Source organism: Coregonus clupeaformis, chromosome 29, assembly GCF_020615455.1.
Source record: "Coregonus clupeaformis isolate EN_2021a chromosome 29, ASM2061545v1, whole genome shotgun sequence".
NCBI lineage: Eukaryota > Metazoa > Chordata > Actinopteri > Salmoniformes > Salmonidae > Coregonus > Coregonus clupeaformis.
Window position 1 is genome coordinate 14,227,493 of NC_059220.1, and position 15,734 is coordinate 14,243,226.

The 15,734-nt window shown below is 42.1% G+C and overlaps 1 protein-coding gene across 3 annotated transcripts in view; it reads left to right on the forward strand.

Moving 5' to 3' along the window:
* Positions 1–15,498, forward strand: part of LOC121544750 (tetratricopeptide repeat protein 7B) — a 94,276-nt gene extending 78,778 nt beyond the window's left edge. For all 3 annotated transcript variants that reach the window (XM_041854869.2, XM_045209111.1, XM_045209112.1), the window contains one exon: positions 13,407–15,498. In XM_041854869.2, coding sequence (XP_041710803.1) covers positions 13,407–13,628 — 222 coding nt within the window. In that variant the 3' untranslated portion in view covers positions 13,629–15,498. The remainder of the gene's footprint in view (positions 1–13,406) is intronic.
* Positions 15,499–15,734: the final 236 nt, after the last annotated feature.

The window sequence follows — 15,734 nt, forward strand, 5'->3', positions numbered from 1 at the left end:
CTTCCTCCCTTGCATAATTCAACATGTTAGCTACAACAGCAAATGTTAGATAGCTACTTTATTAGCAGTTTAGCCTTAATTAGCTTTATACCTTACGAAATATAGCTTGAAAGATTGCTGAACCGCAGCTTTTAGCACTACCAAGGGACTCATGACTGGACTTGGGACTCGAGTATAAAGGACTCAGACTTGGACTTGGACTCGAATTCTAGGGCCTTTGGACTCAACTTGGACTTGGAATAGATGACTGCCTCCCAGTCCCATAGGCCCTATAGAGGGAGTCTCAGGTCATATAGTGAAGTGGTGCAGACAGAGAGGGGAAGCTTATTGTAACAGTGGAAACCTCCATGGACCTGGAAAGAGAAGTGAGAGAGAGCATAAAGAAAGAAGTCCTTGCCCCATTATCTGCTGCATTAACACACTGCTACTGCTGCTTTATAGTTTCTATTACAAAGGAGACACTTTGGGGATGACAAGTCTGCATGAGAGAGTCTCTCTCTCTCTCTCTCTCTCTCTATCTGCTTATCTGATGAGCTCATAGTAGAAACTCAATTATGGAAATTGTAAGTGGGAGCTTGTGATTGGTTGGTGGGGAATACAGCATGGTAAACTGACTAATGGAATAAACACAGAGGAACCCATCACATTCTGCTGTGTTAGCACTGCAAGCAGGGGAATTTTCAATGTGTGTGTGCAGTGTGCACGTAGTCTGCATGTGTGTGTGTGTGTGTGTGTGTGTGTCCTTGTTGCTCCAGGATGAGGTGTTGCTCCTCCCTCAGTGCTCCCCCCAACCTCCTATAGCCTGAGACAGGAACAGGATTAGTCCTCCAGCAGCAGAGAATGTTAAGAAGAGTGTGTGTGTGTGTGTGTGTGTGTGTGTGGTGTGTGTGCTTGTGCCTCTACTGAGCTGAATAGTGGAATAGTCCCTGACTATACTAGATTGTGTTGTGACTGGTGCGTGGTATGATGGTTACTATACTAATTTGTGAAAGGTGTGATGGATGGCTGTAGTGTTTGATGGCTGCTGGGTGGTGTGATTGGTCTGGCGTGTGTCTGGGATGCAGAGTGTCGTTTGTCAGTCAGCCTGTTTGTCAGAGCTGATAAAGGGAAGTAGTAATGGGTCTGGCACACTGTACAGCACGATTTATAGGCCTCCATCTCTCTCGCTCCCCTCTCTTTCTCCACCCTTCCATCCCTCTGCCCTGATAGGCCAGTTAGTGGAGGGCCATGCATGCATCACTCTACCACTCTGACTGTCTGGGAGAGAGAGGGATGGGGAGAGAGAGGGATGGATGGACAAAGGGATGGAGAGAGAGGGGGGAGAGATGGAGAGTAGACGGGAGAGAGAGAAGGGGACAGAGAGAGAGAGCAGGAAGGAGAGAGAGAGAATTCTACTGATACAGCTTTGACTTTTAGACGGAAGAAACCCAGAAGAACCCACCACATTCTGCTGTGAAACAGAATTAGCCTGAGCATCGTCTTCTTACCTCTCCTCTCATTTGTTGTGTCAGTTTTTGTGTTAACCCAGCAAACCGGGAACATTCCCAGAACATTAGCTAAGATTCCCATTCATTTCTATTTAGGGTTTTGTCTAACATTAGGATGATAACATTTGGAAACATGTGGACTTACCTGACTAAATCAATTGGATGTATGCATGACGATTTTTCTGTAGCCTATATGGCCGAAGCAGGCACACATAATAAAGCAATCTCACCATCACTGTTTTTATAATGAGAAAGCGACCAAAAATGAAATCCCAGATAATTATAAGGGAGCAGGGAAACGTATAAATTGGCTACAATAATTACAATAACTTTTCAAGCACCAAATTGAGGAAATGTCTGGTTTTCAAGGTAGGCCTAGTCCAGTACTTGAATTTCTGAGCTCCAAATTTAAACTCAAGTAGGCTTCTTCAAGCCCCCTTGTATTGTTTAAAATTGCAGGTGTAACATGGAAACCAAAAAGTATTTGACATGTTACCAGATCATATTGTGAATATGCCCACTAGGCTATGTAATTTGTTGTCATTATATACAGAATAATTTATAGGAATATCGTTGGGTGTTGCGCAATAGTCTATCCTACACAATTGCGCACAGTAGACTCGGTGTCCAATCCAAGGCACAAAAACATATGAAAACATTAACTCATTACCTTGATGCTTTCTCTGTTAAATCTAACGAGACCCTGCTGTAAATCAAGCAGACAACAACAGATGATCAACATCAATTCGCTAGGGATATTAGATCCAACGTGGTTCCAGGCACAACACTGTCTTCTCCAGCGTAACGAATGAAACACCATCGCATGCGCTATCACAACAGCTGTTCGTCACTTGACCTATCATTCAGAAAATTCCTTCAGCTTCCTGGATCAGATGATGATGTGTGAAAATATCATGGGGTAATTAAACAGCTCAACACCAAATGCGCATCCAACAAGTATTATGCATAATTATTGAAGAACCACGTTAATGACACTATCGATTTAGGTTTTAAGTATCAAGGTAATGTGACTCTTTCGGTTACAAGCATTCGATTTTGCAATCGCATAAATTTTTGGTGGATTTGTGTGCCCATAAAAACTGTTTTCACCCCGTAACATAAGGAGACCAAAATGTTACGTTGTTACACTGCATTTCTGAGATCTCTATACAAAACACTGTCTAACAGCTAGATCCAGCAGAGGATTCGTACAATGTCTAATTTAACTGATTAATGCATAATATATGATATAACGACAACTTTCCCTGACATAAATTCAAGGACAGAAAAGTTATGTTTTATGTCACACAAATCCATCAAGACACCAACCATAAGAAAGGGTTAAAAGGATACTTAGGGATTTTGGCAATGATGCCATTTATCTACTTCCCCAGAGTCAGATGAACTCCTAGATACCATTTTTGGTAGTTGGCCACCAGGTTTGCATACATCTCAGGAGGGATTTTGTTCCACTCCTCTTTGCAGATCTTCTCCAAGTCATTAAGGTTTCGAAGCTGACATTTGGCAACTCGAACCTTCAGCTCCCTCCACAGATTTTCTATGGGATTAAGGTCTGGAGACTGGCTAGGCCACTCTAGGACCTTAATGTGCTTCTTCTTGAGCCACTCCTTTGTTGCCTTGGCCGTGTGTTTTGGGTCATTGTCATGCTGGAATACCCATCCACGACCCATTTTCAATGCCCTGGCTGAGGGAAGGAGGTTCTCACACAAGATTTGACGGTACATGGCCCCGTCCATCGTCCCTTTGATGCGGTGAAGTTGTCCTGTCCCCTTAGCAGAAAAACACCCCCAAAGCATAATGTTTCCACCTCCATGTTTGACGGTGGGGATGGTGTTCTTGGGGTCATAGGCAGCATTCCTCCTCCTCCAAACACGGCGAGTTGAGTTGATGCCAAAGAGCTCCATTTTGGTCTCATCTGACCACAACACTTTCACCCAGTTCTCCTCTGAATCATTCAGATGTTCATTGGCAAACTTCAGATGGCCCTGTATATGTGCTTTCTTGAGCAGGGGGACCTTGCGGGCGCTGCAGGATTTCAGTCCTTCACGGCGTAGTGTGTTACCAATTGTTTTCTTGGTGACTATTGTCCCAGCTGCCTTGAGATCATTGACAAGATCCTCCTGTGTAGTTCTGGGCTGATTCCTCACCATTCTCATGATCATTGCAACTCCACGAGGTGAGATCTTGCATGGAGCCCCAGGCCGAGGGAGATTGACAGTTATTTTGTGTTTCTTCCATTTGCGAATATTCGCACCAACTGTTGTCACCTTCTCACCAAGCTGCTTGGCGATGGTCTTGTAGCCCATTCCAGCCTTGTGTAGGTCTACAATCTTGTCCCTGACATCCTTGGAGAGCTCTTTGGTCTTGGCCATGGTGGAGAGTTTGGAATCTGATTGATTGATTGCTTCTGTGGACAGGTCTTTTATACAGGTAACAAACTGAGATTAGGAGCACTCCCTTTAAGAGTGTGCTCCTAATCTCAGCTCGTTACTTGTATAAAAGACACCTGGGAGCCAGAAATCTTTCTGATTGAGAGGGGGTCAAATACTTATTTCCCTCATTAAAATGCAAATCAATTTATAAAATTTTTGACATGCGTTTTTCTGGATTTTTTTGTTGTTATTCTGTCTCTCACTGTTCAAATAAACCTACCATTAAAATTATAGACTGATCATTTCTTTGTCAGTGGGCAAACATACAAAATCAGCAGGGGATCAAATACTTTTTTCCCTCACTGTAGTTTTGTGAGCCAATGCTAACTAGCGTTAGCACAATGACTGGAAGGATATGGGTATCAGCTAGCATGCTAGCAGAAACCACTTCCAGCCATGGCACAAATGCTAGTTAGCGCAAATATCTCTAACTTCCTTCATACTGGACACAGAGACATAAAGATTGTATCCACGAGTTCATCTGACTCTGGTGAAGTAGATAAAGGGCCTCATTGCCAAAATCCCAAAGTATCCCTTTAAACAACTCATGAATTTTATTGAATATAAATATGTTCCCCCCTTATATCTTAAAGTAATGACATGAAAAAAAATTGCCAATTATTATCAATGACTTACCAACAGCTGTAACAGGTTGTCCAGTGTAGGACATCTTCACTGGTAACCTAGTTTATAGAAAAAGACCCTAATGTTTTCACAGCATACCAAAATTGGTTCTGTGGAAGTTTCCAGAACATTTGTTAGGTCGCTGCAAATGTTCTCATAACACAAAAACTGTCTAGGCGTGCTGATGATTATACGTTTGTATAAAACATTCACCTGATCTTGCAAGAACGTTCACAGAACACATTTAGTCTGTTCTTTAAAAGCTCCCAGAATGTTTCATTAGGTTATGGGAACAGTCTGGTGAGAACATTGTGGGGACATCACAAAAGATATGTTCCAAAAATACAAACTGTCCAGTTGTGCGGATGATTCTACAATGTTTTAGGGTGCAAAAAACATTCACCTGATGTTACAAGAACGTTCCCAGAAAACATTTTGTCTGTTCTTTAAAAGCTCCCAGAATGTTTCTTTAGTTTGTGGGAACATTTTGGGGATATGACAAGAGAGAAGTTCTCAAAACACTAAAATTGTCCAGTTGTGCTGACATTCAGATAATGTTTGTATCAGTGTGCACTTACTGAGTTCTTTAAATGTTCCCAGAACATTGAATTAGGTTGTGGGAACAGTCCCCAAACACAACTATATTCTCATTTGTAATGACATTCATACAATGTTTAAGTTATTTTGCACATGACATTCCCTTAATGGTGCATAATGTTCCACAATTTCCAAATCAGTCAGTTTTTATGACAATCAAAACATATTTGTTTTAGGTTTAACATAATATTCCATAGACGTTCCCGCAATATTCATTTTAGCTTTTCTTGGATATCCTCATAACATTTAGAAAATGTTCTATTTAAGTTTTACCTAGTATTACCACAACATTCTCAGCATGAAAATGTGTTGTTCCTTAAAGCAGATTGGAATACATCCCCATTATGTTGCTCTCCAGACTTAATGTTAATTCATTTGAGGACGGCGTTGTAGGCCCACTACAAGGTGATATAGACACCATTTTAATTTCATTCATGGGACATTTGAGCAGCATTTAATCATACAAACACAACCATATATGTTCACAATATGCACATGTGGGGTTTGAACATGCAATGTTTGGGCCCTTCTCCCCCGATTGCTCAGTTTGGCCGGGCGGCCAGCTCTAGGATCAAGCAATCTTTGAGTGAAAGCTGATACTTGTATGAGTATGCACACTGACTGCATGGCTAAGCAGTGTAATCAGTGTTTTCTAATGCTGATCTGTTTCTCCCGTGGAGCAGTTTGTCTATGGCTCCTCCTCCATAAATACATTGTTAACCGTTTCTCAACCCTTAGAGAAAGCCAACAGTATGAATCAGAGTGTAGGTCTAACCTTTATACAACACCTCAAAGTAACCCTGCCAGTCTGTCTGTGTCTGTCTCTGGCTGCAGTGAAAGGCCAGTCCTGCTTTCCTTTACACACACACACACACACACACACACTTTTGGGTAATTAAGCATCGTAGCAGCTCACAGTAGCCGGTGCCACAGCCACACCATCACTCTGTGTCAGTTCTGCTGTATCTGAGCTTAGGATTTTTTATTTTATTTTGGCGTCTGTCTTGTTTGTCCCAGCAATAAGCAGGCTTGTCACATCTCATCATCAGCCTGTCAGCTCAGGGACGGGGGAGCAGGGGGGGCACACACACACCCCTCTTTCTGTCAATCAATCGGAGCACTGTGGAGGGGTGCAGAGGCACTGGGTGGGGCCTTTACCCCAGACAGAAGAGGGCCCTCCCTGGCCTCTTAACTGTGCTGACTGGGCTCTCTCTCACTCTCTCTCTCTCTCTCTCTCTCTCTCTCTGTTTGTCTCTGTATCTGTTGGTCTCTCTCTCCCAATTCAATTCAAAGGGGCTTTATTGGAATGGGAAACTTGTTTACATTGCCAAAGCAAGTGAACTAAACAATAAACAAAAGTGAGAAGACACAAAACAACATCAACAAAAAACTATATGAATTTAACAGTAAATATTTTATTCAAAAAGGTTTCAAATAGATAGACATTTCAAGTGTTATATTATCAGCTATGTACAGTGTTTTAGCAATGTGCAAATACATTGAACAAAAATATAAACACAACATGTAAAGTGTTGGTCCCATGTTTCATTTTACATACGCACAAAAAGCGTATTTATCTAAATAAATTGGCACAAATGTGTTTATGTCCCTGTTAGTGAGCATTTCTCCTTTGCCAAGATAATCCATCCACCTGGCAGGTGTGGCATATCAAGAAGCTGATTAAAATGTGCAGTTTTGTCACAACACAATGCCACAGATGTCTCAAGTTTTGAGGGAGCGTGCCATTGGCGAAGTCTGCTCTTCACGGATGAATCCCGGTTTCAACTGTACCGGGCAGATGTCAGACACGCTCCCTCAACTTGAGACATCTGTGGCATTGTGTTGTGACAAAACTGCACATGTTAAAAGTGGCCTTTTATTTTATTGTATGGCGTTGTGTGGGCGAGCGGTTTGCTAATGTCAACGTTGTGAACAGAGTGCCCCATGGTGGGTGGGGTTATGGGATGGGCATGCATAAGCTACGGACAACGAACACAATTGCATTTGATCTATGGCAATTTGAATGCACAGAGATACCGTGACGAGATCCTAAGGCCCATTGTTGTGCCATTCATCCTCCGTCATCACCTCATGTTCCAGCAAGATAATGCACGGCCCCATGTCGCAAGGATCTGTACACAATTCCTGGATTCTGAAAATGTCCCAGTTCTTCCATGGCCTGCATACTCAACAGACATGTCACCCATTGAGCATGTTTGGGATGCTCTGGATCGACGTGTACGACAGCGTGTTCCAGTTCCCGGCAAGTTCCAGCAACATTGCAGAGCCATGGAAGAGGAGTATGACAACATTCCACAGGCCACAATCAACAGCCTGATCAACTTTATGCGAAGGAGATGTGTCACGCTGCATGAGGCAAATAGTGGTCTCACCAGATACTGACTGGTTTTCTGATCCACAACCCTACCTTTTTTTTAAGGTATCTGTGACCAACAGATGCATATCTGTATTCCCAGTCATGTGAAATCTGTAGATTAGGTCCTAATGAATTTATTTAAATTGACTGATTTCCTTATATGAACTGGACCTCAGTTAAATCTTAGAAATTGTTTCATGTTGCGTTTATATTTTTGTTCAGTGTAGTTGTAGTATGAATAGTAGGGGAAGATACATATGTGTTCTTCCACTGTGTACTATCTGTTTAGGAAAACAATTTCCTGTTTTTTGGTTGATTCTTTCTATCGTGTCAAATCGGTATCTTTTTGTTTTCTCATACTTTGGTTGGGTCTAATTGTGTTGCTGTCCTGGGGCTCTGTGGGGTCTGTTTGTGTTTTTGAACAGAGCCCCAGGACCAGCTGTCTGAGGTTCATCTCTCTGTAGGTGAGGGCTTTGTTGGGGAATGTGTGGGCATTGCTTCCTTTTTAGGTGGTTGTAGAATTGTAACTAGCGGGTATAGTCCTAATTCTGCTCTGCATGCATTGTTTGGAATTTTGCGTTGTACACAAAGTATGTTTTTTGTGAATTCTGGGTTGTCGATTTTTATGTTTGTTTTGATGGTGTAGAAGGCCTTGTGTCTTCACATGCTTGTGGAAGTTACCTGTGGTGTTGATGTTTAGGCCGGGGTAGGTAAAGCTCTTTGTGTGCTCTAGGGCAACGGTGTCTAGATAGAATTTGTACTTGTTGTCCTAGCTACTGGACCTTTTTTGGAACACCATTATTTTTGTCTACTGAGATTCACTGTCAGGGCTCAAGTGTGACAGGATCTGTGCAGAAGATCTAGGTGCTGCTGTAGGCCCTCCTTGGTTGGGGACAGAAGCACCAGATCATCTGCAATGAGTAGACATTTTATTTCTGAGTCAGTAGGGGGAGGTCGGGTGCTGCAGACTGTTTTAGTGCCCTCGCCAATTCATTGATATATATACAGTACCAGTCAAAAGTTTGGACACACCTACTCATTCAAGGGTTTTTCTTTATTTTTACTATTTTCTACATTGTAGAATAATAGTGAAGACATCAAAACAATGAAATAACACATGGAATTATGTAGTAACCAAAAAAGTGTTGAACAAATCAAAATATATTTTAGATGTTAGATTCTTCAAAGTAGCCACCCTTTGCCTTGATGGCAGCTTTGCACACTCTTGGCATTCTCTCAACCAGCTTCACGAGGAATGCTTTTCCAACAGTCTTGAAGGAGTTCCCACATATGCTGAGCACTTGTTGGATGCTTTTCCTTCACTCTGCGGTCCAACTCACCCCAAACCATCTCAATTGGGTTGAGGTCGGGTGATTGTGGAGACCAGGTCATCTGATGCAGCACTCCATCACTTTCCTTCTTGATCAAAAAACCCTTACACAGCCTGTTTTTGGTCATTGTCCTGTTGAAAAACAAATGATAGTCCCACTAATCGCAAACCAGATGGGATGGCGTATCGCTGCAGAATGCTGTGGTAGCCATGCTGGTTAAGTGTGCCTTGAATTCTAAATACATCACTGACAGTGTCACCAGCAAAGCACCATCACACCTCCTCCTCCATGCTTCACGGTGGGAACCAGCCATGCGGAGATCATCCGTTCACCTACTCTGCGTCTCACAAAGACACGGCGGTTGGAACCAAAAATCTCAAATTTGGACTCATCAGACCAAAGGACAGATTTCCACCGGTCGAATGTCCATTGCTCGTGTTTCTTGGCCCAAGCAAGTCTCTTCTTCTTATTAGTGTCCTTTAGTAGTGGTTTCTTTGCAGCAATTCGACCATGAAGGCTTGATTCACGCAGTCTCCTCTGAACAGTTGATGTTGAGATGTGTCTTTTACTTGAACTCGTGAAGCATTTATTTGGGCTGCAATCTGAAGTGCAGTTAACTCTAATGAACTTATCCACTGTGGTGGTCTACATGAGAGCCAGTTTTATCATAGTGCTTGATGGTTTTTGCGACTGCACTTGAAGAAACTTTCAAAGTTCTTGAAATGTTCCGTATTGACTGACCTTCATGTCTTAAAGTAATGATGGACTGTCGTTTCGCTTTGCTTATTTGAGCTGTTCTTTCCATAATATGGACTTGGTCTTTTACCAAATAGGGATATCTTCTGTATACAACCCCTACCTTGTCACAACATAACTGATTGGCTCAAATGCATTAAGAAGGAAAGAAATTCCACAAATTAACTTTTAACAAGGCACACCTGTTAATTGTAGTGCATTCCAGGTGACTACCTCATGAAGCTGGTTGAGAGAATGCCAAGAGTGTGCAAAGCTGTCAAAGGCAAAGGGTGGCTACTTTGAAGAATCTCAAATATAAAATATATTTTGATTTGTTTAACACTTTTTTGGTTACTACATGATTCCATATGTGTTATTTCATATTTTTGATGTCTTCACTATTATTCTACAATGTAGAAAATAGTAAAAATAAAGAAAAACCCTGGAATGAGTAGGTGTGTCAAAACTTTTGACTAGTACTGTATGTTGAAGAGGGTGGGGCCCAAGCTGCATCCCTGTCTCACCCCACAGCCCTGAGGAAAGACATCTGTGTGTTTATTGCCAATTTTAACTGCACACTTGTTGTTTGTGTACATTGATTTTATAATGTGATGTTTTTCCCCCCCGACACCGCTTTCCATCAATTTGTGTAGCAGACCCTCATGCCAAATTGAGTCAAAAGACTTTGCTTTTGTTTTGTTTTGTTTGTTTATCAATAAGGGTGTGCAGGGATTGCTGTTGACGCAGATTCCACTGTAATTATTGGGGTAAAATTTGTCTCCACTTTTTGTGAATTGGAGTGATCAGTCCTTGGTTCCAAATATTGGGGAATATGCCAGAGCTGAGGATGATGTTAAAGAGTTTAAGTATAGCCAATTGGAATTGGTGGTGTGATTTATCATTTCATTTAGGATACCATCAACACCACATGCCTTTTGGGGTTGGAGGGTTTGTATTTTGTCCTGTAGTTCTTTCAATGTAATTGGAGAATCCAGTGGGTTCTGGTAATCTTTAATAGCTGATTCTAAGATTTGTAGTTGATCATGTATATTTTTTTGCTGTTTGTTCTTTGTTATAGAGCTGAAAAGATTTGAGAAGTGGTTTATCCATACATCTAAATGTTTGTGTTGTTTGTTTAGTGTGTTCCAATTTTCCCAGATGTGGTTAGATTCTATGGATTCTTAAATTACATTGAGCTGATTTCTGATGTGCTGTTCCTTCTTTTTTCTTAGTGTTTTAGTGTTTCACCATAGTGAATGCATAGGCTCAGGTCTTCTGGGTCCCTGTGTTTTTGGTTGGATAGGTTTCTCAATTTCTTTCTTAGGGTTTTGCATTCTTCATCAAAGCATTTGTCATTGTTGTTAATTTTCTTAGGTTGTTTGCTTGACATTTTTAGATTTGATAGGGAAGATGAAAGATCAAATATACAGTTTAGGCTTTCTACTGCCAAGTTTATACCTTCACTATTGCAGTGAAACGTTTTGTCCAAGAAGTTGTCTAAAAGGTATTGGATTTGTTGTTGCCCAATAGTTTTTTGGTAGGTCTCTACACTACTTTCCTGACATCTATGGCGTTTCTTAATAGTATGCAGTTTGTTCGGCTTTGATGCCTCATGATTGAGTATTGCTCTGTTCAAGTAGGCTGTGATCTGATAGGGGTGTCACTGGGCTGAATGTGAACGCTCTGAGAGACTATGGGTTGAGGTCTGTGATAAAGTAATTTACAGTACTACTGCCAAGGGATGAGCTGTAGGTATACCTACCGTAGGAGTCCCCTCGAAGCCTACCATTGACTATGTACAGACCCAGTGTGCGACAGAGCTGCAAGAGTTGTGACACATTTTTGTTGGTTGTTTTGTCGTAGTTGTGTCTAGGGGGTCATATTTGGGAGAGAATGCTGTCACCTCCAGGTGGATGTTTGCCCCCTGTGTGCTGAGAATGTCAGGTTCTTGTCCAGTTCTGGCATTTAGGTTACCACAGACTAGTACGTTTCCCTGGGCCTGGAAATGATTGACCTCTACCTCTAGGATGGAGAAGCTGTCTTCATTAATGGACGGGGGTTCTAGTGGGGGGATATAGGTAGCACACAGGAGGACATTTTTCTCTGTTGAGATCAAATGACTGGAACGAACTGCAAAAATCTCTGAAGCTGGAGACTCTTATCTCCCTCACTAACTTTAAGCATCAGTTGTCAGAGCAGCTTACCGATCACTGCACCTGTACATCAGCCCATCTGAAATTAGCCCACCCAACTACCTCATCCCCATATTGTTATTTATTTTGCTCATTTGCACCCCAGTATCTCTATTTGCACATCATCTTCTGCACATCTATCATTCCAGTGTTAATACTCAATTGTAATTATTTTGCACTATGGCCTATTTATTGCCTTACCTCCATAACTTACTACATTTGCACACACTGTATATAGATTTTCTATTGTTATTTATTGACTGTACATTTTGTTTATTCCATATGTAACTCTGTGTTGTTGTTTTTATCGCACTGCTATGCTTTATCTTGGCCAGGTCGCAGTTGTAAATGAGAACTTGTTCTCAACTGGCTTACCTGGTTAAATAAAGGTGAAATAAATAAATAAAATAAAAATATCATTTTCTAGCCAAATGTAAAATGTTCCTGTTTTGATTAATTTAATGGAGTGGGTTACACCAAATTAGCATACCCCCTGAGTCTCTTCCCTGTGTAACACCTGGTGGTTTGGTGGATGGGACTACCAGCTCTCTGGAACCTAAAGGACAACCAGTGCCCTCTAGGTTACCATGTTTCTTGCAGGATGACAATGCCTTAATTTCTGATTTCTTTGGTGAAGTCTGTGTTCCTGCTCTTTAGGCCAAAGGCAGATTACCTCAGTTCTTGTATATTCCAGGATGAGATAGTAAAAGCTTTGTGTTCCATAGTGTCCAGTGTTGTTATTTATGTGGTTTAGGATAAATATGGAGCGCTTCACACTTTACATGTCATCTTTTCTCTCTCTCTCTCTCTCTCTCTCTCTCTCTCTCTCTCTCTCTCTCTCTCTCTCTCTCTCTCTCTCTCTCTCTCTCTCTCTCTCTCTCTCTCTGTCTCTGTCTCTGTCTCTGTCTCTGTCTCTGTCTCTGTCTGTCTCTTTGTCTCTGTATCTGTACGTCTCTGTATCTGTTTAAACACATTTCTCTCCATGGAGCCTTGGGGGAAAATAATCAAGGTTGTCCTGTGAAGTATTATTTATCTACTGTAGCAATGACACAACAACGGCTGACCTATGGTGTTGATTTAACAGTTACTCAGTCTGGTTTTTAAAGGATGTCCGCTTTGAGAAGTGAATTGAAATGATGAGATAACATGGGTGCAGGACGTGACCAAATGGAGTGTGTGATGTGTGTGAAGTGTACAGTTATCAGTGTGTGTGTGTGTGTAACACTAGGACTGAGTCAGCTGGTCAGTGATAAACAGAAGGGTTTGGACTGACTCCTCTCTCCTCTCTCTCAGTGCTACACTCTGTAATAGCTGAGATCACTCCATCACTTCTCTCTTTCCATCCGTCTGTCTGTATGTATGTACTGTATGTCTGTCTGTCCCTCTTCCTACACTGATTCATACTGTTGGCTTTCTCGAAGGGTTGAGAAAAGCTCTCTCAACCCCTCCCTCACCTTCTCTCTCTGTCTACGATTCAAAATATCTTCCTCTGACTTTGCTTTCACTCTCTCTCTTCATCTCTCTCTCTTCCCCCTCTCTCTCTCTCTCTCTCTCTCTCTCTCTCTCTCTCTCTCTTTTCCTCACTCTCTCTTTCTCTCTCTCTCTGCTAGGGTCTGATCCTGCACCAGCTGCAGCGGTACAGCCTGGCAGAGAAGATCCTTCGGGACGCGGTGCAGGTGAACTCCACGGCCCACGACGTGTGGAACAGTCTGGGGGAGGTGCTGCAGGCTCAGGGCAACACTATTGCCGCTACAGAGTGTTTCCTCACCGCCCTGGAGCTAGAGGCCTCCAGCCCCATACTGCCGTTCACCATCATACCACGACAACTCTGACCTGGGAGGGAGACGGACACACACACACACTGTATATACACCAGCCAGACACTGACTTACCTGGGATATATGCCCCACAAACAAACACACATGCTACATTCCAGTGTCCCTGCTAGCATACCACTTAGAATGCATGCCCAATACATTGCGTCTTTCTGAGTAGTATGCTGGTGTGGACTTTAGAACACACACATACTGTATATACACAAAGTCCCACACATGCTGTACATATATCCATCAGCCACACACAAATATAAATATATATACACTCCTCACCCACACCGACTGACCAAGCCGCTCTATCCCCCCCCAGTGTGAGGGTGCCAAAAACTTTCCTTCTTCCTACCACCCCCTGCTTCAGGCCTCTTTGCTGTCAGAACCAGCGCCAACAACAACCCTGTGATGCCTTGCACCCACCTCTTTCACCCCAATATGATCAGACAACCACCCCTCTTCTCTTGAACCAAGTCATATGCCTAGCTAGATGAGCTGGAGGGAGCGAGGGACTGACCAATGGACAAAAACCAAACTGACAGAACAGAACTCTCTATCTAGTCCAATAATGTACAATAACTGTTGTTGCCATGCCAACACCACTGTGCTGTCCCCGCCCCCTAGTCTCTGCTGTGACCACCGTATCGTATGCCACAATCCCTTGCTGTTTCTGACTGTGACTCCTGCGCTCCTGCCTTTATCAAATCTACAGGGTGGAAATAAGATCTATGCTCGAGGCTGCAGTACTATTTTTCCCCATGATCATAACAATGAAGTCATCTATAGTAACCCAAGCATTTTCAGCCACTGCCAGGCAGTTACTGGCAACTTTGTCCACCGTGTGTTGCGTTGCGAGAACAGAACTATGCTGAAAGGACGTCAGGGTAGAGAGAGAGAGGGAGAGTTGGCCGTACAGGTGGGTTACTCACTGGTCCCTCTCTTTTCTCTGGCTGTTGATTGATGGGAGAGGAGAGGGACAGAGCAGAGGGGTTTTCAGACAGACAGAGTTGCAGAGGTTTGCATTCCAGATGACATAGACAATGTTGTGCTGAGCAGTGGACAATGGCTGGCCACCGTGGAGCCATCACCAGACCCCCCCACCTTGTCCTAGCTTTCAACTCCAATGTGTCTGTGCACATGTGTGTGTATATATGTACTTGTTTGTATGTGAGTTTGTACATTTGCTAGTGGTTATTTGTTCATGAAGAAAAACTGTTAAAGAAATTACACACTATCACTTGAAAGATGTATATTTTATGGTGAAACTATAGTTTACATGTTAGTGAGGAAGGAGTTACACACACACACTTGTCTCTTTCTCTTACTCTGCATCCCAAAATGTAACAGTGTAAAAACGGGTGATGCTACTGTATGTTTGAAATGAGCTCCTCCTCGCTAAACTTAATCAGATGTAGTTGTTATTTCAGTTACTGTAACCTTAAATCAGTTAGTTAGGTCAAAAGCTCACTAACGTGAATGCCAAAAACGGTGATTCTAAAACACTTAATGTTTTGTATATTTCTGTTTTCTTTCTGTCCAAAACAAAGAAGATTAATATAGTTTTTTTGTTTTTCACATCTTTGATTACAAGTGCAGATTATTATTATTGTTATTATTATTTCTGACTGATAATTATGAGATGTGTATTATTTTACATTTAAATTATAGTTTACAGTGAATTATGTTACTGAGATGCAATATACATGTTAATTATTATCTTTGAGTAGGTTGTACTTGAAATATAAAGTGGAGAGGATTTTACTGTTTCAGTTCAGATATAGGGTAATATATTTAAGCAATGAGGCTTGAGGGGGTGTGGTATATGGGCAATATACCACGGCTAAGGGCTGTTCTTACGCATGACGCAACACGGAGTGCCTGGATACAGCCCTTAGCCGCAGTATATTGGCCATATACCACAAACCCCCGAGGTACCTTATTGCTATTATAAACTGGTTACAAATGTAATTAGAACAGTAAAAATAAAAGTTTTGTCATACCCGTGGTATACGGTCTCATATACCACGTCTTTCAGCCAATCAGCATTCAGGGCACGAACCACCCAGTTTATAAAAATTGTTTTAGCCTGCTGTAGAACCTCTCTGAATGCAG